General features: G+C 36.3%; 1 protein-coding gene across 2 annotated transcripts in view; it reads left to right on the top strand.

Moving 5' to 3' along the window:
• Window positions 1-25,662, top strand: part of zmat4a (zinc finger, matrin-type 4a) — a 160,182-nt gene that overhangs the window by 67,635 nt on the left and 66,885 nt on the right. For both annotated transcript variants that reach the window (XM_082169806.1, XM_082169805.1), the window contains exons 5-6: window positions 5,819-6,043; window positions 19,893-19,989. In XM_082169806.1, coding sequence (XP_082025932.1) covers window positions 5,819-6,043; window positions 19,893-19,989 — 322 coding nt within the window. The remainder of the gene's footprint in view (window positions 1-5,818; window positions 6,044-19,892; window positions 19,990-25,662) is intronic.

Genomic DNA, 25,662 nt, shown 5'->3' with positions numbered 1-25,662 from the left:
GTTGTTTTAGCCGGATATCAGCCAATAACACAAAACATTCTGTCTCTTTCTCCCCCTCCTCTTCTGAATTCATTAAGACAAATGAGAAACCACTGGAAGGCCGCATCTATTATTGACCTGCATGTACATCCGTCTTTATACATGACATTTGAGGCTACTACATCCATCTTATCAAGTTACTTAGCAGGGTGTTTTGCCATCAGGTCTGTTTGTCTATGCTTCCTGTTACTGAATGTTTTTGCCTCTTGTAAATATGGGAAAATTATATTTAGTTCATGCATATGTGTGTCTAGACTAGATATACAGCAGTTTATTGTGCTTGATACCTAATTATAATATATAATATTATTTACTATTTCCTTTTAAGTCTTCCAGTGTCTTCAAGAAGCATTCAGTTTTCTTTATTTTTAAGACCTTTTCACATTGTAAAATATTCCAAATATGTGGTCAAAAATTCCCGTCTTCTATAATGCAGGGAACAGGATGAGATTCTGCAGTGAGAAAATTGTACAGAAACTCCAGTAAGGACTCTTTCAGAGAGGAAAGCAGATAACTGCAAGGATTTAAAAAGAAAAAAAAAAGAAGAAAAGAAGGCCTTGATCCTGTTCTGGTTGATCCAGAAATGGATTCTCTCAAGCTGTATACCTTCATTGCATTAGGATAAGATTGCATGTGAAATGCACGTGAAATTCATATTCGGTGGTTCATGCCATTTTCTGCACGCCAAAGCTGTTTGCAAGGCTGTTGCACGAGTTGTGTATTTGGGTGAAATATAATATAAATGTAGTTAGAATGTAAAAAAAGACATTTACAAAAATGTAGCTTTACTGGACGCACAATGGAAAGTTGGTGTTTTGACCGTTTCATGATGTTTTGTCTGTTAAAAATATGGTTTCTGATATATGTATTTGTATTTAAAATATTGGAAATTATGACTTGTTTATGTGCAACCTCTGAGTCAGTACAAATTTACGTTAATTCAGGTAACACGTGAAGGCAGCATAAACCTCATATCTAGGCCTTAAGGGAATCTGTAAAGTTTGACAAAGGATCATTCACATAGCCTAGTTGTACACTCATCCCCTGCTCCTTGCATGTTCGTTTGTTAAATATATCGGATATTTTGCTTGTTTTCCCCGACAACTGAATGTGATAAAAGTGTGCAGACGTGTGGGTGCAGCAATTGTCGCCTAGAAATCAACCTAACAAAGTTTTGTGCATATGACTTGAGCAGGTCTTATGCTTGGATGAATGATCTCTCAGAATGTCCCTCTCCATCTTTATGTCACCCAAATCTTGCAGCTGTCTTTGTGCCTGCAGTAAATCTCCTGATAGATGACTCTTCCCTTATTGCCTAAACTGTCACCTGGAATTACCTGAAGTTTCTCTGTTATTTCCTCCCACAGAATCTCATTAATGTTTCATATCTCCTGCCTGCTAGTGTCAGAGTATTGTTTGTTATAAAGAAGACAGAAACGCATTGCCGGTCAATCTTTTTACAGCTGCAGTGGCCCTGAAATGAATTTTTTTGAATGTTAGAAACTTGAAGTGATTTCAATCACTGCATTATGAAGGTTTTCTTTAGCACAAAGGTTTTCACTTCTGACCTGCTATCCCGTCCTCTGTCCCTAATTACATTCCTGTTATATATTAGCCTATCCTTAGCCAGGGATACTCAGGAGCCTTCTAAGTGATTTTAAAGTGCTTTTATGCTGCAGAAGGCAAAGGGCAGCAAATGAATGGAAGAATGGAGGTATTTCCAACTTTTGGGGTTCAGACATGCTCATCAATCCTTCGTGAGCTTGGCAATGAGAGGCACAGTGGGGGGAGTGAATAGTAAGGTGCTAATGATACACTAAAATAATGTAAAAGAGCTGGTTTCATGCCAAAAACAGAGTGAGGAATAGCAGTTAAGAACAAGGTTGAGGCCACCCGTAGTGACCAAGAGAACATTAAGTAAAACTGAGATGGCAGTAATGAATGACTTTAGTGTCACAGGCCTGTGGCACAAAATTTAATTTAAGCAATATAGACGGACTGTTAAGGCAGAAGGCGGGTTGCTGGAATTAGATTGGGCGAGACACTGCTGTCTGCATTGGGAGACTAGTGATGGTGAGTGATGGTGTTATTGGAGACATTCCCTGGGAATATATTAATTTATCCTTTATCATTTTTGTGGGGGCTCATCTAATATGCTTAAATATGCCCGGCGTGATATTTCCACTTCACACCACCAACTTCATCCTTATGAACAGTGGTATACAGTGTATGCTGCGGTTTAACAGTTTGGGGTCAGTTTATTTTATTTTATACTTTTATTCAGCAGGGATGCATTCAATTGATCAAAAGTGACAGTAAAGACTTGCAAAAAGTGCTGTTCTCTTAAACTTTCTATTTCTCAAAGAATCCTGCAAAACAATGTTTAAAAACAAAAATATTAAGCAGCACAACGTTGATAATAATTAGAAATGTTTCTTGAGCATCAAATAAGCTTATTAGCATGATTTCTAAAGTGTCATGTGACATGTGATCGGCGTAATGATGCTGAAAATTCAGCTTTGCCATCACAGGAATAAAAATACATTTTAAATTGTAATAATATTTCACAATATTTCTTCAAATAAGTAAACTGTCATACAAGTAAGGCTATGCATTGCTCGAATGCCACGCGAGCAATGTTTTATAATGAGGATCTGTGCAGAATATGGCATTTTGAGTACACGCATTGATATAACAATGAATCAAGACATTCATCTCCACATATTCTATTCCACACACAAAACAAAGTGAAAGTGACACTTAAAACAACACTATAAACTATAAGTTTCACTACATGACACATGACTCAAAGGGAACAATGAATACAACAGTACAAGTAATTTAGTAAATAATGTCAAAAAGCTTGTATAAGCCCTGTATTTAAAAAAAGCCATAAAAAACATACTAGAGACACATATGGTAAAATGAAATGGTTATCTTGTACAGGGATGCTCTTGTGTTTGTTTCCTGGAAACTAGAATCTTTCCTGTTTTTCCTTTTGATGGATGTCATTCTGTAAACCCCTGAGCTTCTAAATCAATACTCCAATGTTTCAGTGCCGGATTCTGCTAATATCCATAGTGTTATACTGCAAGAGTCTGTCAGATACTCCAATAACTGCAGCCAGGACTTAAGGGAGTTTAGCACATTATGTGCATTATTTTCCTGTCTCTTTTATATTAAATTTGTATTTGCTTGTTGCACTTTTAACATTTGGTTTGTCAAGGCAACATTTGTTCTTCATAAACCGCTTAGCCTTACCATACATAAAAATGCTTGTTTATCTAAATATTCTAAAGGAAGAGGTGTGAATAATCTTCAGACAGGACTAATTAATTGAATGGCTTTAATGCAAATTCTTTGTGTTTTTAAAGTGACATGAACTGATAGGCCCTGCAACATTTCTTGACAGAGAATCACTGTCAGTTAAAAATAAACTAAATTAAGCTTTATTGAAATGAAGTTGCTTGCTCATGTACTGTCGCCCTCTCTTGTGGCAGCTCATTTATCTTCATTAAATTTTCATCTCATATAGCTTTTTAATTTACAGTATCAAATTTCAGTTTTGCAGCAGTGGTTGTTAATTGCCTAAATTAAATTTTGTGACCCAAGTAAAGCGTGCATTATACTTGTATCAACCCAGCTCGAAAGAAGAGTGAAAACCCTACTGAAGGACTGACACATTTTGGCGGGGTATAAATGTCCTGTCTTGAGCTACAGGGTGATACAGCTGCTGGCTGAAGAACAGAGTTCGATTTATTCCACCATAATTTGTAACTTAACTAGTAAATGACTACTTACTTTATTAAGTTCTGTGTAAGTCTATGTTGAATTGTCGAAACTCTGGAAAAAATACTGGGTCAGATCACTGTCACCCCTCAGTGACACCTATGAAACCTGACAAACTGAGACACAAAGTGGTCTATTCTCTCCAATTGCCTCCTCTGCTGAATAATAGGATGTGATGTCGATGGTGAACAGAGCTTTTGTAAACATTGTCTATGGCAGAGTGGACAGCCACTGAGGTGTTAAAACGGATGATGATGTGATGGTGACATTCATGCATTGGAATGCATAAAAGCATACAGCAAAATGTGTAAAGAAGCTTGGCTTTGTGTGTGGTGTTGTGGGTCAAACAGTGCAAAGCTTCACCATCTTGTTAAAGTCAATGACAAAAGCTTGTTAGTTGTATAGCAGAATACACATCTAAACAGAAGGACAGATACAGTCTCAGTAATTGTGTTGTTGCTGTCAAGATCAGAAATAACTTTTGATTCTAGTAGTTTCCAACTAGTCAGTGGTGAACAAGAATAAAACACACATTGTTTGTTTCATTGAGTTATCCAAGCAGTAAAATGTACTTGCACTGCTGGGATTAATTTATTCGAGTTTCTCATTTACTTTCTGAGCTTGTACTTACGGAGACAGAGGTCCAAAAATCCTCAAGCTATCTGGATTGCAACCAGAGTCCAAAATTACCTTCTTCAAGTGCCAATTGAGTGTAAGACTTGGCTTTGGCAAGTAAATAAAACAAAGTTCAGTGCCAGTGGGTAATAAGAAATGGCAACATTACATGCTTTAAGACAGATAGTCTGCCCCTCATGATGCAAGTGATGTGAGCTATTCAAAACAAAGAAGTACAAACAGTAAAACATTCTCTGATCCTCACTTCTTTTAACAACTTTTTGTTTATATACGATGCCTAAAGGCTTTTTTTTTTCTCCAGAAGTCTGTAGCAAATAATGTGTAGAATATTATTTACATTCATTCTCCAAAATAACAAGAAAGACACAGTCAAAATTTTTCTGGCATGTGCAGTTGAACGACGGATACAGTAATGTTGCAAGTGACATCCTGTGATGTTTGTCCAAAATATTCATGGAAAAATGGCTAATATAATAAAATAAGTTTGGAGTTGGTAAGATTTTTAAATAATTTTGAAAGAAGTCTCTAACTTCACAAGACTTTATTTGATCAAAAGTAACCTACAGTAAAAACAGTAATATTGTATAATATAACTATTATTACAATTTAAAACTTTTTAAAATTTATATTTATATATTATAATGTAATTTATTTTTGGGAAGACAAAACTGAATTTTCAACAAACATTATTCTTTAGAAATCATTCTAATATGCTTATTTGCTGCTCAGGGAACGTGTTATTATTATCATTGTTAAAAACATTGGCACTGTTTAATATTTTTGTGGAAACAACAATAATTTTTTTCAGGATTTTTTGATAAATTGGAAGTTTAAAACAACAGCATTTATTTGAAATATAAATCTTTTGTAGCAATGAAAAGTGTTTACTGACATTTTTTATGAATTTAAAGCATCCTTGCTAAATAAAAGTATTAATTAAAAAAAAATCTTACTGACCCCAAACAAGAAATATTATTCATCATGGCCAAGAAATATTATTGACCAGTATTTTTTCTCAATTTGTCCAACATAAAACTTGATGTACAGAGAGTGTAATGAAAATGTGGAGATAAAAGTTGTCTCCTGCAACCTGCGGTGAATCTCTCCTAGAATATTTAGGAGTGTGTCACACAGAGCACGGACTCTCTGCCACTGACTAAAGTTTTATATAGCAATATACAGAATTTACCATCTTGTCCTTGGTTGCCAACCCTCTGCAGACTTACTAAACACACCTTCCCCCAGCATATTTTGCTATTGCGCTCAAATCCGAAGTCTTAATACACCCAATTTAAAAGAAAAAATAATAAATGACTATTCCATTGTAAACCTTGTTCTTGTTTTGTTTCTTCAGAGGTGCCACCTAGTCCAGTGAAAACACCCTCCTCAGAAACTTCACCTGTGAGCTCGACCCGTCAGCACCGGGATTCTGATCGCTACTGTCAGCTGTGTAATGCTTGGTTCAACAACCCTGGAATGGCACAGCAACACTACGATGGCAAAAAGCACAAGAAGAACGCAGCACGTGCAGACCTGCTGGAACAACTAGGGAAGACTTTAGACATGGGAGAGATGAAAGGTACTGACCCTGTCTTAATTGCTGTTTATGGCTGCATGATTACTTTTGCTATTAGTTCATTACAGGCTGAGGCACTGAATTGAATGATAAAAGATCCGTATTGCTTTACTGTCCTGTGAATGAGAATGCTGATGATAATGGGCAGTGCAGCTGACTGGAAATGTATTGGTTATGTGAAATTACATACTGTGTCATATAATTAGGCTTGAAATGACTAGGTACGTTGCCGTTATATGGTTATTGATGTTCATGGAGAAATGGGTTGAATGCAAATTTTTTCGATGTGGTTTTCGTGAAGTCTTTCTTAGTGTGTTTTACATTACTGATTTACATTTCAATTTATGCCCCGCCCCAGAAATATCTGAATTATCATAATGATCTGACCATCATCTGATCGATGTCACAAGTTTACTATTTTGAATAGTGACCTAGAAGTAGTTTCATAATCATTTTTACATCATGTTTTCTGTGTCCGTATATATATTTATTTTTTTTGACTTGTCTATCATGTAGCACAGAAATGTCACAAATGTCAGCTCATTTTCCTTTGATGCTGTGATGTCTTTAAAAGTAACTTTATTTCTCTTGAAGAAGGAATTCAGAGTTGTGTGACTGTTACTCAAAGAAGGAGAGCTCAGTGCCAAATTGTGAGGTCACAAACCTCTGTTGCTCATGTTATATCACTTTGTTTTTTATTGAAGGCTATTCCCGGCTCAGAGCGATAGTTGGTGCCGTGGGGCTCACTTCCTTGATAGATTAATGAAACTCCTCACATAATACAATAAAACTTCCTCTCAATGTGTCTTTTACTTCCCTTGCCTCATCTCTAGCTTGGGCTCCAAGAGAATAAAAGCAATAGGTTTGTGCATCCAGGGACTCCGATACAGGCTATTAATTTCTATGGGATGAAGAGTGTGATCTCCCATTGTCTCATGGCTCACATTATGTCAATAACAATTACTAATAAATGTTCTCTCTGCTGAGCGAGAGAGTCCAGGCCAGCGGCCACTGCTGCAAGGGATTCCACTGCCTAGCAGAACTGTTAACATGGGATGTTTCCACTCATTAGAGCTACAGGACTCACTCCGGTACAGCTCAAAGCTTTGGAGAGATTGCTGCTGTGAGACTGAGCTGATGTTGGGTTTAGTTTGTTTGGACTGAAGGTTATCCCCAGCTTAGAGTGATGGATGGTGGATTCAGAGCTTCCTTGTTAATGGAAGACACGTGGATACTTGGCCAGGCGAGTGCTGAATGAGAAAATAAACTGGATATTTTACTAAGTTATTCACACTTTCCAAGAGCATATAATGAACAGGTTTTATATTTTATTTTATACCTGTTTGTTGTACGCACAATAGGTAATGCTTTACAGTGGGGGAGGGGGTTTTTGTAACACACTTCACTTCATATGTAAGTAATCTTTGCTCTATTTATATCAAACTTTAATATAATTTTCCCACGTTTATCCACCCAATTTCATAAAAAAAATATGAAAGAAACATTTAGGGAAAGTTTTATTCGAAATCAGCGAAGAGGTTGGAAAAATCATAACAGATAGTGTGTGAGGATGTTATCCACTTTAACAGTTTTTTTGGAAGTCACATTTGTGGGTCCAGTTAAAGTAAATGGGGAAAGTCGTATTACTTTAAAGGGATAGTTCACTTTGAAATAAATTTTTGGTATGTTTTAGCTTACCTCAAGGGCATCCAAGATGTAGGTGTCTTTTTTTCTGCAGTAGTTTAAATTTTGATATTTTTAGGTCAAACCGTTCTTGTCTGTCAGTCATATAATGCAGGTTTATGGTCACTGTCTCAAAGAGCATGCACAGAGTCCAAATTAAAACAATTCCCCGTCGTCCAAATTAAACAATTCCCCATCGTAAGTACACATTGATGGCCTAAGACACGAAACGAGCGGTTTGTGTAAGAAAACGAACAGTATTTATATCGTTTTTACGTCTTATACGCAGCCATGTCCAAGTGATCTGATCTGACGTGTACGCAGACTGGCGCATAGATATATACTCTAGATGTCGCCTTGTCTACGGCAGTTCATTGGAACGAATGTCTTTAAGGCGACATCTAGTGTATATATCTATGCACCAGTCTGCGTACACGTCAGATCAGATCACTTGGACATGGCTGCGTATAAGACGTAAAAACGATATAAATACTGTTCGTTTTCTCACACAAACCGCTCGTTTCGTGTCTTGGGCCATCAATGTGTACTTACGATGGGGAATTGTTTAATTTGGACGACGGGGAATTGTTTTAATTTGGACTCTGTGCATGCTCTTTGAGACAGTGACCATAGACCTGCATTATATGACTGACAGACAAGAACGGTTTGACCTAAAAATATCAAAATTGAAACTACTGCAGAAAAAAAGACACATACATCTTGGATGCCCTTGAGGTAAGCTAAAACATACCAAAAAATAATTTCAAAGTGAACTATCCCTTTAACTTATTTTGAGACCTGATATTTCTTTTTTCTTTCTTTTTTTTACACTGCCATTCAAAAGAGTTTTTTAACAATACCTTTATTCAGCAGAGAAGCATTCAATTGATCAAAAGTTACAGTAAAGACATTTATTTTGTTACAAAAGATTTTTATTTCAAATAAATGAACTTTCTATTCATCAAAGGATCATTCTTGCAATTGAAATTGGTTTAAACTGATGGTGTTACAACCATTCCCAGCCTTCCCTATTTATCTGTTTGTCTTTCAGTTATTACTTCTGATGCTTTCAGTTAGCATTCACTGTCACACACTGTCATTTATGGATCAGACAGGCCTTGGACCAAAATGGACCTGTAGAAATAGCCAGTCTGTATACTGCACCACAACTGTCTTTCATACTCAATCTTTCATACACATTTCCTTTTCATTGGGTTAAGGAGGGAAAAATGGATGGGCCAACCATCTCTGCAATTTTCCCCTCAGCTGCTTGTTCTCACTGTCTGCTCTGCAAGGTCTCCCACTAATGTCACCTAGTCATTACTCCAGCCAGGAAATGTCAGCGCAGACACCGCACCATTTGGGAGTACGCCTCTGATGGCTTCTCTCCAACGTGATTATCAATTAGTAATGATGTGGCAAATCACTCTAACGGCCAGAGAGGGAAATGTTGCAGGAGAACTTGCTGCCTAATTCATCGGGCTGGGAGCTGCTGGTGGCAGGCTCATCTTTCACACAAAGCGTTAACACCTACAACACTTGCCTCTGTCTCTCTTTCAGTATCCATCCCATGTTTTTTTCTCCTTCTGTCTGCTTGCCTTAGACTTTTCTTCCTTTTCCTCTCTTTGCATTTATCTGTCCCGGGCATCCTTTGAGTGTTGTCTGCTGTTCAGAACATCAGAGAGGGAGGCAGCAGTCACACTTTGAAGACCGCAACATCATGAAATATTCATAGATTTTCTGTTGAGCGCTATGTCTGCGTGGTTTCTCATCAATGTGTGTGTGTATCTGTGAGTGCAATGCACGTTTTCTCTTCCTGCGGCTTTGAATTGCAGCACCTCTCTATTTAAAGTACACAAAGGGAGGGCTACCCGTTACCTCTGTGTTCTGCAGGTTTTAAGAAGGGTAAACATCTAGAGGTTCTCCTGCACTGTAGAAAAGGGGCCAGTATTCATGTGGTGTACAGTACTCCATCAGGGTGCCAGTTGAACATTATAACAAATACATACAGCTTTTTATAACTATGAACTTCAACTGTATGCAGCGATTGGTGCAGTTATACAGTTTATGATGCACTGACAAAGAATTTTGGAGTCATCGCTTCTTTGTAACTAGCAAGCATAATGTACTGATCAAAAGATATTTAACAATAATAAGGAAAATAAATAAATATAAGTATTTTAATACATATGATTTGATACATATGACTGAAATAAGATGGGTTAAAATAAGTTGATTGCAGTATAGATAAATAAATAAATAAATAAATTGAAATATATACACAACTTTCATGATACAGACAGATAATATAATTGACAGGCCTTTTTGGAGGTCATCTCTTCACAATGTACTGATCAGAAGTTATATGGACAAAAATACAATAATATGCAGTAACTTAATACATGATATTTGAAAATCATAATTTGTAGCGTTTAGCTAGCTATTTACATGTGTATCTATAACTAATCTATATATTTTATCTTTTTTGCTGTTAGTGTGCAGGTGTTTTTCCTCCCTTTTATCTCCTCCTTTTAAGTTTTATTTTAATTTAATCCTTGTTGGCTTTTTTAGGACCTAATTTTGTTTGTACCGACATATTCAGAATCAGTGCACATAAATGTTTCCTGCTCTGGGACTAAACTACATCAGTACAGTGTGGTGTTTGTGGTGTGCAGTAATAGGTGTCTAAAGCCTGTCACATTTTAGTTTTTCTCCAGTGAACTGAAGAGCAGACCTCATTTTCTGTCTCTTCCTCTTTTGCTCTTCACTCTGAGTCGTTTTCCTCATATATGAGAGTGTGTAGTTGCTATTTTCACACTCGCATTCATCTAACACATCCTTTTAACACTTAACACTGAACAAAAAACCAACTCATTAGAGTGCCAATCCATAGTCATTTTGAAGAAGAGGCAGCAAATGGGGATTATTTTCCTCTTTCACAACACTCTGATAGAGAGTGGAGGAAGCCCTTGTGATTTGAGCCGTCATTGCAATGTGTTGGAATTATGCATAGTGGCCTCTTTTTTCAGATTTAACAGTCTCACACAGCTATCATGTTGCAGTTTTCACACTGACAACATTTTATGTTTTCAAAATATAAATTAGTGCAAAAAATATATCCATATTCTCTATTCAATCAAAGTATAATGCTTGCAATGCATCACTGCAAAGCAGCAACATTCCCAAAAAAACATCAAATATGTAACATCAAACTGAGGTTTTCACCACATTTTTAACAAAACAGCTTGGTAACTTGCTTTTCATTGTGTTTTTAGACAGTTATTTTATTATTGCAATATATTTAGCAAACCCAATGACTGGAATAAATGTTGAAAACTGGACTTTGGTTAATGCTTTGGTTTGCCTTTAAGGAAAAGAGCTTTAGTTTCACACACTTTATCAATCAAATCTGCTGGGTACACACCAAAAGATAATCGGGCTGATTTTGGGCCGATTTCCCCCCTTCCGACAATCCTAGCAATGTCCCGATTATCTTGATGGTTCTACAGATTATCTTATCAGATTTTCCCTTGGTTGTGAGGTATGTTAAGCGTGTCCGAACCTGCTCGGAAGAACGTCGGAGCCGCCCCGATCACGAATCGTAAATATTCAACATGTTTAATATTTAGGATCAGAAATCCTGATGTGTGGGGGGAACTCCGAGGACAAACGCGCGCACGTTCTGGAGATTATCATGTGAAACAAAACTATCCAATCAGAAAGCAAGATGATGAAAGACACGGTCATTCTCACACACACACACACACACACTTGCAGGAAGCAACACTTGCAGGAGTGTTAAGGGTTCAGTGAGGTTCTATAAAGGGATTAAATAACTTTTTCTAAAGAGACAATAAATCCAATAAAGAATAAATAAAGACAATAAATAATGAATATATTTCTGTATAAAAGGTTATATATTACGGAAGCCCTGAACCGCAACGTAAAAAAAATAAAAAAATTACAAAAAAAAAAAAAATTACAAAAAAAATAATAATAATTATGTAAAAAAAAAAAAGCTATCATTTCGAGATTAAAGTCGAAATGTTTCGAGATTAAAGTCGAAATGTTTCGAGATTAAAGTCGAAATGTTTCGAGATTAAAGTCGAAATGTTTCGAGATTAAAGTCGAAATGTTTCGAGATTAAAGTCGAAATGTTTCGAGATTAAAGTCGAAATGTTTCGAGATTAAAGTCGAAATGTTTCGAGATTAAAGTCGAAATGTTTCGAGATTAAAGTCGAAATGTTTCGAGATTAAAGTCGAAATGTTTCGAGATTAAAGTCGAAATGTTTCGAGATTAAAGTCGAAATCTTTCGAGATTAAAGTCGAAATCTTTCGAGATTAAAGTCTTCCGTAGAAGTTGTGTGTGTGCTTGCCGTTATTTCACATTGCCGCACAGGCATTCATGCGTGTGCGTGTGTGTAAATACATGCTCTTGTGAAGTCGAACTGCCGTCTATAATAGACACCGTACGTTCTGGATACATTTTAAGTGCATCATTCTGTATCCAATCATTTGGCCGGATCCCGTGATTTCCTCAAATATAATAACCACTGGTGGTTGAGGAAAGATTCCCTGAAATGATTGTAAAGTGCTTTTAAGTGTAGGCCTACAGTAGACATATGAAAGCGCTATATAAATGCCTCATTCATGCATTCATTCATTCATTCATAAAGCTGGATATCTTGATCCAGTCTGACAGTATATTTTATAAAGTCCTATAGCCTAATGTCATGTTGTAGAATATCCCTTTGTTGAAAGCCCAGATAAAAGTAAAAAGCTATTATTTTGTATAGATCCAGTTCACACACACACACACACACACGCACACGCATGAATGCCTGTGCGGCAATGTGAAATAACGGCAAGCACACACACAACTTCTACGGAAGACTTTATTCTCGAAAGATTTCGACTTTAATCTCGAAAGATTTCGACTTTAATCTCGAAACATTTCGACTTTAATCTCGAAACATTTCGACTTTAATCTCGAAACATTTCGACTTTAATCTCGAAATGATAGCATTTTTTTTTTTTTACATAATTATATATTTTTTTTTTACGTAATTTTTTTTTTTTTTTACGGATTTTTTTTTTTTTTTACGTTGCGGTTCAGGGCTTCCGTAATATATAATGGTGGGTACAATGGGTTTTTTTTTTCACGTGAAAATCATTCCAAACACTACCATCGCAATTTCTTCCTGCATATCAACCGCCATGCTTATTCTAAAGTCTCGCAAGATTTTGCGAGATTTCCTGTGTTCACAGTTGAGACTCTGTTCGTGTGTGGTGTGCTGTCTTTGTCACATCATGGCACACCACACACTATAGGAGCAAAACGCTTAAATGTAGGATTTTTTGTCCTCATGTTTGTGGTCTATCACATTTTGAAAATCTTATAAGATGTAAAAAATCTTTTGGTGTGTACCCAGCATTAGCTGTCCTCATTATAATGAGGAATGCTGATATAATGCAAAATTATCTGATTTCAGAAGTGATTATGGCTATTTTCTTTTAGTGTCATCACCAAGCTAATCAGCTAGTGCCTGTGACAAGTTCCATATATCCAAACACTGTCCTGCTGGTTAATTGGAAAGACAAGATTGGAGATATAATTTGGCTCGTCAGTTAATCAGCATCTTCACTCCGAAGGACTGTGCAATTACATTCTTTCTGCCTAGTGCTTCAGTCTATGATTGGCCTCACGTGTCACTCTGAAACCGATCGAGGAGTGTTGGTGGATAATGCGTTTTCATGCTGTGGTGACATGTTAGCTGTATTCTCTAGTCTTGGTTGAAATTATACTTTCAGTTTTTGGTAAGAAGTTAGCTGTTGTTTCTTAAATAATTTTTGTAAATCTTATTCTTTAAAAAAAGCATTAGGCTACATTATTTTTCTAGCTGTCTTGGAAAAATATCTCATTTAAGACACACCCCCTCGCTCCGTAAAATAAATAAATAAATAAATAAATAAATAAAATAGTTCACCCAAAAAATTTAATTCTGTCATCATTCACTTTTCATGTTGCATTTACATTCGTCTGTGGAACTCAAAAGAAAATATTTGTAAAAACATTTTAGCTGTTTTTACACTTTTAAAATGTACACTATAGCCAATATGTGACCTGGATCACAAAACCAGTCACAAGTTGCACGGGTATATTTGTGGCAATACCCAACAATATATTGAATGGGTCAAAATTATCGATTTTTCTTTTATGGCAAAAATCATTAGGATATTAAAGGAGCTGTATGTAAGAAATGTATTTCAATTAATCATAAAATGGCCCTGATATGTCACTAGACATTAAGAAATCATGTTCATTTCAAATACTTATGTCACTGACAACAGTAGTCCGGCCAGGATATTGTCAGTTAAAAAGTGAAGTTGCAGCCCTCAACTGATGTTGATGTTGTCATGTTGTGTTTTGGCCTGATGCTCCACCCTCCACCTATCTACCAATCACGAAGTCAGTAGTGTTTCGGCATCGGGGTTGCCAGCTCTGCTCTAGTTACCACAGCTACGTAGCAGCCTACGTTCCTGCTGGATCCTGCAGCCTATCTGGCAACCTCGGGGAGGGGGAGGGGATACACCGCTCTACAGTAATTTTAAAGTGATTGCAGTACCAGTTTTGGCCACAATCTTACATACGGCTCCTTTTAAGTAAAGATCATGTTTTAACTTTTTTAATTTTTTTATGAGGCATTTATATAGCGCTTTCATATGTACTAACTGTACACCCAAACCGCTTTACAATCATATCAGGGAATCTCTCCTCAACCACCACCCATGTGCAGCATCCACTTGGGAATGTTCCATGAAGATATTTTGTAAATGTCCTACCGTAAATATATAAAACATTTATATTTGTGAGTGAATGCAGCACAATCGCGAACATAAATGGACAACTTTAAAGACAATATTCTCAATGTTTCTATTTTTTTTTTTTTACCCTCAGATTCCAGATTTTCAAATAGTTGTATCTCGGCCAAATATTTTCCTATTCTAACAAACCATACATCAATGGACAGCTTATTTAATCGGCTTTCATATGATGTATACATCTCAATTTCATAAAATCTACCCATGTGACTGGTTTTGTGGTCCAGGGTCACATATGTATCTCTAGGTTACTTATGTGAATCATTCAGGGGCCAATTTGTTTTCTGCAGAAAAGAGAAAGTCATTCAGGTAAATGATGACTGAATTTTATATTTTGGGTAACCACATAATTGAGGTACTGTAATTATTAGTAGCCTATTTGAATATAATCAGGTAAGATACTAATTGAATTGTGTTGTGTTATATTTGCACTGCTAAATATGGGCACTAGCCGCGGGCTTTTTCAATTTGATATGGTTGATGTGTTTTTGTCTGCAGCAGAAGTGAATCAACATTTGCTGAATTACCCACCACTTAGATGCCATCTGCCTGTCGCTGTACAAATATGGACATATTTTTCTCATTCATTGTTGTTCAGCATAATTTTGCCCATATTTAAATCCACACAGCAGAGCTAATGATGTAATCACATGGAACTTTGTGGCATAAACATTGTTCATTCACAATAAAAACATGCTGATTCAAGCATGTCTGACAGGTTAGTGCTCGATAATCATAGTGCTGCTCATTATGGGATGTTTTGAATTTGACCTCTGTCCTTATGCTCATGCATGAATCACTGCCCATGTACAATTATGTAATTATAATTTAAAAAAATCTTCCTGTTCTCATTTCTCCTTACAATAATATGGGGTCTCCTGGCTCAGTGAGAGGGTCGAAGCGAGGTCTGTACTGTACCATCAGGCAGGCAGATGCCTGGAGGTAAAAATAGATGAACCAGTGTTGCCTTAAAGCTCATAAATGTTCAACTTGCCAGAGAGCTTGTCCTCTACTGCATTACCATTACCAGATATGTAGAGGCAAGAGTGGAGAGAGCATGTGGAAGAGGTAAAATAGTAATTAAAATATATATGTGTGTGTATGTGTTTGCACATGTGCGTGTGTGTGTGTGTGTGTGCGTGTGTGTGTAATGGTTAGTGACTAATAGTCTAACTATTATTCTAAGTAGTTTAAGTTCGATAAACTATAGGATCGACAGATGGGGATCTCAGTAAGTATGTCCCAGGGCATGTCCCAGTTCAGTGGTGTTATGATCCCTGTCCTGACGAGACGAGAAGCCTGAGGTGATAATATCCCTGAAGGCATCATTAAACTTTATTGTGCCCCAGGAATTCTGCAAGCTGTTGGTTCCATTCCATCTTCTTCACATTTTTATTCTGAATAACATTCTCAGCCAAATGGTATACAATGTATACAAAAATCCTTTGCTTTCTACATTTCTATTTAAGTGAGTGAAAGTTTGTGTATTGTATTTATAACCAGCTGTAAACTGGGTGAGCAAAGAGGCCACATTCAATCTCAGTTCATTTATTCCACTTGTGGTTCCTCTATTCCCACTTGGAAGATGTTCTGTGCTAACAGTAATAAATCTGAGACAATGGCGACAAAGATGAGAGAGACTTCTAGGAGTTACGCACTGGTCGACTCTTCATTGCTCATGTGTTCCGTGGGCAGCGCGACAAGCAGAACTGATGGCCAACATTGATGGATGCCTGGGCGGTGCTCCATTATTTCACCTTTTCAAAAAGCGTTTGTGAGGCGGCCTGTCAAAAGGCCAGCTGGGAGTCACCACAAGATACACGGTTCTGCCACATCCTCTCAGTGTCAGTACCCTGGAGTGTGTGTGTGTGTGTGTGGATAATAAGGAGGGGTTTATTTATCCCACCAATAAAATACACTGACTGTAGTTGTGAATATGGTCATCAGCAGACCAGACTGTATCTGTACCCACAAAACTCAGCGGAAAGACACTTTCACAGAATTCTGCAGAACCCCAAAATCTGCAGATTCTTTATGGGCTATCCGTCTGAGACAAACCATAGGCACATTGTACAAATGTTAAACTGCTGAAGTCCCCAAATTTTTTTTTTATGACCGTGTATGTAGGTGCATTAAAAAGCTGTGGAGGGAAAGGAATTTTTTTTGCTGTGCTTTTCAGTTTCACTGTTGCTGATATGATTAGCAACTTTTAAAAACTCCTGCTGGCTGCCCAGTGGCTGAAATAATCAGACTCTTGGGTATAACAGAGACAGGCACAAGGAAGGCTTTGTTCCCGGTCTGTCAGTGTCAGAGTTTTTTTTTTGTGTGTGTGTGTGTGTGTGTGGCTAAACTGCTGTAATGCACAGCAAGTGCATGTCAACAGCACACTCAAGATGTATGAGAATGAGTAAAATTAAGCATGATGGTGAATCAACAGTAAGACACACATTTCTGCATGCCCTTCTCCTCCAAACGTTGTTTATGGGTTTAACTCAATCTGGTGGAGGAGATTGCAAAAGCCATTTTCCAGCTACAATATCATTAGTGCAACATGACAGCAATTACACGGGACGCTCAATCCATAACGGGGGGCGCAGGCAGGAAACGGCACTGATGGAGAGCCAAAGTGTTTCTGTGTCATGTTAGTCACAAGCTTTTTGCTGTCCAAAGTCAACACAAAACGGGTAGACTGCAGGGGAGTAACGAACTATATAAGTAGTGATGCTACTTACTCAACCATATTTTTAGTAGTGACCATTTATGTCCAACAAGTATAACTGTGATGTGACAGAATGCTATATTATTGTATTTTTGCCATGTTTTATTGTATAGCAGAGTGAGCTGAGGCAATAATCAAACTTGCTCTGTCCTCTGACATATATATATATATATATATACTGTATGTATGTATGTATACACATATACAAATACATGTATATATTTTTATTCAGCGTCATTTCCACCTTGGCTGTAGTTCGGTTGAATTATGTACAACAAATATGAAAATAATGCATTTGTTTATTACGAGTAAACAACATAATAAGTAAAAAAGTAGCTAAGCCTGACATGAGGGAGTGCTAATATTGCAGAAAAAATGCAAAAATGTCATTTCCACCTCTGAGAAATTACAGGTGTAGCTTTGGACGTGATATATGCCGTTTTTGTGCGCTATTTGCATGTTCTCATGACATATTTGTGCTTTTGGACTGAAAACTTTATATATCACCATTCCAGTACACTCTATATTTATATTTATTTTTATTTATCTATATTTATATGAATGTTTTGAGCAGGTTCATATAATTTGCATATAATTTGTAATCATTATTTTTTAAACTATTAGGTATACTGTTCAACTCATATATGTTAAATAATAAAATACATGGTTAAAAATATGTTGGACTGGCAATTTAAGTAAAAATAAACAGAAACAATTTTTCTACCATAAACCGTCATTTCCACCACTACAGTTTTTAAGAAAAAAAAAAAAAGAATAACCAATGATGTGTGGATCTAAATGTATTTTAAAACAAGTAGTAGTTAATTACTTACAATATATGTGTGAGTGACTTATACATACATTGTACATATATAACGATAGACCTGAGCAAAAATCATATGCTGTAGGCAAAAATCCCAACTCGTGGCATTTTGCAACTTTAAATAAAAATGCAGTAAGTTCATGAAGTATTAATATTTATTTTGTTATATGATTAGGTAGCCACTGATATTGTTGACTGATACATCATTTTATATAATCAGTTTTACAATATTATATTGTAATAAAATACATAAATTGAAAAGTGGTGGAAATGACATCTTTGAAAGCGCTCTTCAGAAAAACTGTTAAAAATAATAATATTCCATGGAATTCTAAAACTGCCCACTGTTATATTGTGTTAGAAGACAAATTAATGAAGCTAGGAAGATTGTTTTAAGTGTATTTTAAGAGAGTGCATTTTCCATAAGCTCACAGTGCCAAAAGTGCTCCTAGTTGGAGAATCACCCATGTGTGTGTGTGTGTGTGTGTGTGTATGTATGTGTATATGTTTTGTAAATAAATAGTGGATAACTTTTCACAGTTTATGTAAATAAAAACAATTCACTGATTGAATAAATGATTCACAATAAAAAAAAAAAGATACATTTATAAAAATAAATAAATAAATTCACTGATATATTTTATCCCCGGAATATTTTTTTCATCCACACATTCAGGGTTGTTTTTTGAAGCAAAATATTTTGTAAAGTTGTTTAGAGTATTTGACACTATACAGTATTTGTGAATTAGTACTAAATTAGCTTTCTTAGTTGTACTTATCTTCAAGTTTATTTCAATTTAATGCTTTCATTCTAATTTAGATGTGTTTAACCTAATAAGTGCTGTAATTGCTAAATTTAATAGCGTCATCTATCGGTTTATGAACTATACTTAAAATGATGAGCAGCTTTAAAGTTTCAAAGTGGCTTCCCAAACACGGAATAATAATATGAAGTGTTGTTTCATTTCAGCCAATTTTCACTCTTTTCATATTCCTTCATAGCTGCATAAGAGCGACCTGGTTCCTGGCTTCCCCTCTCTCGCCCTTACAGGTGCGACAACATCAGTATCCCAAACTGCATTACAAGCCACATGGTATTCTCAATTATTTATAATGTCACTTGACACAGACTCACACACAAGAGAGAACACAGGAGCCTCCTCTCCTCAAAAGGTCCCCCCTCCCTCGACATTGATCTCTTTTCATGGAGAGACCTTCCATTGTAATTGCACAGTAGTTCTTAAAAACTCAAATAAATAAATAAAAAAGACATTTCTATATTTATGTCTCTTTAATTGATTCTTTCCACACACACACACACACATTCCCTTAGGGTACAGTAATCAGGAGAGTTGATCAGGCAGAACTGCGAAACACAGCCGAGCAGTGACCCGTGTGAGCCTCTGCTGACTGAGAGAGATCGAGACCAGTGTTATCTCATTCCACAGTTTGTCCTTCTGTTCTCGGGAATGACATGATAAGGGTTTATTGACCATTCTGCTTTTAGCTTAGCATGGTGGAGAGGCCGTGGACAAAACAAGAGTGCTTGTTTTTTTTTAATGCCACAACCCACATAAAACAAAATAAAATATAAAATTTTGTCCTCTAAATGTTATAAAGATAATGTCATAGAAAGACATACATGATGAGATTTCACAGCTTCTTGTTTGCCATGTTAGGTTATGTGCATTTGATTTTTGTACTTGCTAATAACACAAAATTGTTTGTGTCTGTTTTCTGTGTAGGTCTAAAACGCTGCTACACATGTGATGTCTGCAGTGTCACACTGAATTCAGTGGCACAGTATCATGCACACCTGCAGGGCTCCAAGCACCAAAATAAGTAAGTGCAAATGTGAAATGTGTACTCTTAAGTGAAAGTGAAATTGAAAGTGACATGTCAAGGCCAAGTAAGGTAAACCATACTCGGAATTTGCCCTCTGCATTTAACCCATCCAAGTTAGTGCACACGCATTAGGAGCAGCGAGTTGTGAACGCACACACACGCGCTGCAAAACGTGGACACACACAACCGGAGCAGTGGGCAGCTATTTTTACTCATTGCCACTGCAAATTCTGGTCCAGAGCAGTGTGTGTAAATTGTGAGGAAAATTAAGCAGAAAATTAAACCTTGAGGAAATGTCACAAGACACAGAAATACTGATACAATCCACACATAGTATTTAAAGCTCATGGACCCTAAAAATAAAACCTTTTATTTTAATATAATTAACTAAAATGGTATGTTTATTATAGTTAAAAACATATATGCATTATATTATAATATAATTAGTTGTAATCAACAGTTCATTTAAATATGAAAATATGCTACTACCACAGTTTGCTTTGGGAGAATATTATATTTGGTTTTAGCAGATCTACATAGGCAGTACTCTCTGCTTATAGAGTCCATTGTGTTTGTGTTTGTTTTCCATTCGATGTCTATCAATGAAAGTGAGAGATTATAATTGTCACAGTAGATGATGATGATGATGATGATGATGATGATGATACAAAAGGAGACTAAACCGTTACAATTAATTTTGAATGTCCACCATAGACATTTAACTAACTATAAGTAACTTTGTTATCTACATGTCAACTAATTCAAATTAATTTGCAACTAAATGTCAACTAACTCTCATTAGAGTATTAGTAGACTGTTAGGTTAGGGTAGATTAAGTTGACGTACTTGAAAAATTACTAATAGTCAGTAGAATGTCTGTTGGGGGACCATCAAAATAAAGTGATAGCAGATATTAAACAGACAGACTACTAACACTCTATTGACTGCTAGTTGACATGTAGTTACAAAGTTATTTATATTTAGTAGAATGTCTAAGGCGGAGTATTTAGTGTACTAAATAGATTTCCTGGAAGTGGTGATAGGTTCCAGGGCATTTTGGATTGCTCTTGAATTTATTGATCATTAAAGTGGAGTTTTTATTCCCATTGATATACCCGTGAATGAGGCCTGCTTTAAATCTACTGTTTTCTTGTCTTTATGAGTCTTGTGATTTCAGTACTTTGAATTTGCAGTTAATCTTTTTGTTTGGAGCTTTCTCCTTCTTTCAACACTCTGCTCCAAGCGTATTTGAAATAATTACTCCATAATTTTGGTGCTGACCCCAGTTCCTCTGTTTACACACACGTGCGGGTCATTAGCTGTGCAAACATTAGGAGCTCATCCAAAATTTAGATTTTAGTTAGCATTAAGACTACACTCTCAGTCAGCTCTACTGTACATCACTAAGAAAAATCCTTCAACCTTTCTCCTCAGTAGGAAAAAAAAACTGCTATTTTATATCTTAAAGTCCTTTTTAAAGTCTTACATTTTTTAAAGTCCTTTAAAACGTCCAGCTTCACTCCACCTACATAGCTGTCAGATGTCCAGCCTTTTTATCATCATATTGGATGTCTTCCCTATCCTGTGGTCCAGTAGCATATGTTTTGGGGGTGTTCTGTTCTCTGTCTGCTGATCTGTATTCAGGTGGTTTGTGGACCACCTCAACTAGTTGACAGTTTCACACACAAATACATTTTGACACACAAAAATGTATAACCAAACAAACAGAGCTGGACATTGGCGTGTTGCACATATATAGTCTGCCCTGTAATGCAGAAGGAATTTCAGAATCCAGTTATAAAAATTATATTTTACTGTATAATACAGAAGGGCTTTTCACACAGGAAAGTAAAATTTTACATTTGTAATTTAGAATCAGGGTTAGCTCCGCTTTTTACCCAGGGAGCAGGGTTAGCACTGCCCTTCCGTACATACACATTCCCACATGTGTATTTATTTTCAAATATCTTCTTTCGTGTTCCACGTAAGAAAGTAAGTCATACAGATTTGGAGCAACATGAGGTTGAGAATATTTTTTTTTGGAACAGACAAAATTTGGCTAGGTCAAGGTCATTTTTATTTATATAGCACCTTAAAACAACATGAAAGCTGACCAAGGACAAGGGACAAATAAGATCTGTAATGTAAACCGGTAGCCAGTATACATGTGTAAGGGTGGATTCCTGCAGTGGTTCAAGCTGCAAGACTGCCGAATGACTAAAGAAACGTTACTAGCAAGATTGTAGAAAACTGCACATTTCTTGTCTATTCCACCCATTGCCACTTATACCAACAACGGAAATAAGCGCAGTTACAATAGCTTAATATGTGGGAGAGCGTTGCTATAGAGAGTGACAATATTGTATTGCAATTTGTAGCACTTCAAAGTCAATACCAAATCAAAACTAGTTAGCACATTAGTTGTAATTGAAAAGGTTTAATGACAAAATATGGTTATGGTTACAATTAAAATAGTTACAAAATAGATGTATGAGATGATGATAACATATTATTAATTGTACGCAGCATATATGAAAAATGTTGAGAGAGAGAGAGAGAGAGAGAGAGGGGAGGAGGTGAAGAGAGAGAGCCCCAAGAAAGGGACCCAGAGAAGAAGAGAGCCAGAGCATCAAAAGAGACAGAGTTAAGGTCCTTTCACACTGGACGCGATTTTGATGCACAAATAATTCGCTTGATGGTTTTATTTTTTGATCAGCTGTTTGTGTAATGAGTGCTTCCACACCGAACGCGAATGCGCTGCGGCGAAAAAACGGAAAAAAAAAATTCCGCTTCGATGACGATTTTTTTTTTCTTTTGCGGCGACAGAAAAGGCTTCAGCCAATCACATACTACAAGGACAACGATTTGAAAGACAATATGTGGCGTAGCATTGCCAACCAACTCGGTTATCTCGACTGTGAGTATGTTGTGTGATAGTTTTAGTCGTTGTATAGTCCTGTGCTTTGTAGGCTAGCAGGCTAAACAACATTTGGGATAGAAAGCTAACACTATTATCGTCAAAGATAGAGACAGAGACGTGTTTACTTTGAACATGTAACAAAATGTAGTGAGACTATTTAGGGCTGCTTTTAGTATACTATACATTCTTTGTGTGATATCTACAGTTTCTAGTCGAATGATTTTAACTTGTTACGTCGTGTGTTACATCACATGTAATGTGTATTGACATTACAATACGCACTGTGTTTAGAAAAGGAAACTTAAAGTGGACATTAGCATAATCCCCTTCAGACTCTCTGTTCTTTAAGGTTGGGTGCACCCAAAACCTTCTTTTCTGTCTTTTAAAGAAAATGAAAAGCTCGTCTTCACTGGATGATGATGATGATGATGATCAAGTGTCCATGTTTTCTCAGCTGTCGGCACGAAAGTTTTGGAATGTTGAAGCTCTGAACGTCACAGACGTCGCAAATTCGCGTCGCGGCTGATGTGAATGGTTTTGACGCGAACTATTCGTACACGAACTATTCGCTTTTTCGTTACGGTTTTTCATTACGCATCCGGTGTGAAAGGGCCTTTACAATCTTCTTTCATCCTTTCCTGACCATGTGATTAAAACCCAGATGTGAGACATTCAAACTGACCAATCAGATAATTACACTTCCCCCACTGTACTCATATTGGCCTACAGGCCTAGATCACTATCAGAAACCTCTGTGCCTTTAGGAACTCCAAATGGTCCTTGTGGTAGAAAGAGGGGGTGGAAACAGTAAAGCAAATATCTTTGTTCATTTAAAATATCTTGGATTATTTTCAATCCTACACATGTGCTAAAACAGGGGTGAAATGCTCCCTCTTTTTTTCCCCGTCAAGAAACTAGCTGCAGCAATTTGAACCAGTTGCAAACGTGAAAGGGAAAGCTGGTTGACACCAGCATGTTGGGCATTACAACAATCAAGCCTTATTGAAATGAAGGCATAAAAGACTGTCTCTAGGTCATTAAAATATTTTTTTTTTAAAGATTAAAAAAAAGATTTAAGCTTCTATAAGGCCCTAATTGGAAAAAAATCTCTCTAACAACAATATGTTTGCTTGTTGATTTTTAACTCAGAATCAAAACTTGAGTAGCATATTGAAACTAAGTAGTATATTCTTACCTGTGGCAAATAACTTCTTGAAAATGATTTCCATAAACCACTGATCCTTGCAGTGGCTGACAGGAAAAAAAGACCAAAACCAAAGCTATTTGCACACAGGAAACTGTATCAGATATTTGGGCATGACCTGAGCTGACCACAGAGGTCTATTTCAGTGCTATAAGGTACTCAAAATAACTGTTTGTGTGTGTATGTGTGATAAGAGTACTGATAAGCCTGCTGATAAATAGACACACACTGCATGTCCTCCAACAGACTAAATTAACCCCCCTGCCCCCTTCCATTCTCCATTCAATCAAACACACTCTTAGCCAACAAGCCAAATATGTTTCCCCTGCCAAATTGAGAACAACCTTATATTGAGTAATTCAATTCAGCTCTGTATTATCCACTCTCCATTGGAGTGTTTTAATTTAGAGGAACACATGTTTCTTAGGTTTATTTGGGGGCATGGCATTGCATATGAACGTATTATCTAGTAATACTGTAGTGTGTCTAGTAGTGTGTGTGATTTGATCGCATCATGCAGTTGCAGCAGATTTGTATTTATATAAGCAATTGTGTGTGTATATTTATATATATGTGTGTGTGTATGTATGTATGTATGTATGTACATATGTATGTATGTATGTATACATACATACATATACATACACATTATATACACACATTATATATATATATACATACACACATTATATATATATATATATATATATATATATATACACACACATATATATATATTTCTGACCGAATAATTTTCTGTTTTGAATTTCTAAAAATCACAGCTTCATCGGAAGGTTATGATACTTGGTGACTTTTCTGGGATTAGGTATGTGAATACAAAAAAAAATTGAGGTCATGATCCGAGCATGCTAAGTGGTCGTAAAAAAAATAGTCACACTCGTGGTCTTCGGTCAAAAATGACCGACCCATAGGAAATGAATGGGAAATTTACAAAAACACAAAAATTCTCTGAATTTTTGTCTGTACAATCTACAAATCGGACACGATTCTAAAAAAAAGTACACCGTAGTAAAGGGGTGACACTCTACAACATCAAGAGTGCAAAAAATTCACACCCACCCACACACACACACATACAAACACACGTTTATACACATACACACCAATAAATTCAGATTACAAAAATCTGTTTTGAATTTTTAAAAATCACAGCTTCATCAGAATGTTACGAAACTTGGTGACTTTTCTGGCATTAGGTATGTGAACACACAAAAAAATTAATCGTAAAAAAATTAGTCACGATTTTGGTCTTCGGTCAAAAATGACCCCCATAGAAAATGAATGGGAAATTGACAAAAACACAAAAATTCTCTACAAATCAGCCACGATGCAGAAAAAAAAGTGCTCAGCTATGAAGGGGTGAAGCTCTAAAACATCAAGAGTGAAAAACATAACATAATTAATAATTATAATTAATATATGTATATATAATTAATATAATAATTATTAAAATTATTAAAATAATAATTAATAAAATGTTATAAACCTTGGCAAAAAGTATTATTTGAGAATTTCTAAAAAAATA

Source organism: Leuciscus leuciscus, assembly GCF_965113295.1.
Source record: "Leuciscus leuciscus genome assembly, chromosome: 5".
NCBI classification, from domain to species: Eukaryota; Metazoa; Chordata; class Actinopteri; order Cypriniformes; family Leuciscidae; genus Leuciscus; species Leuciscus leuciscus.
This window is presented reverse-complemented; position numbering and strand designations above follow the sequence as displayed.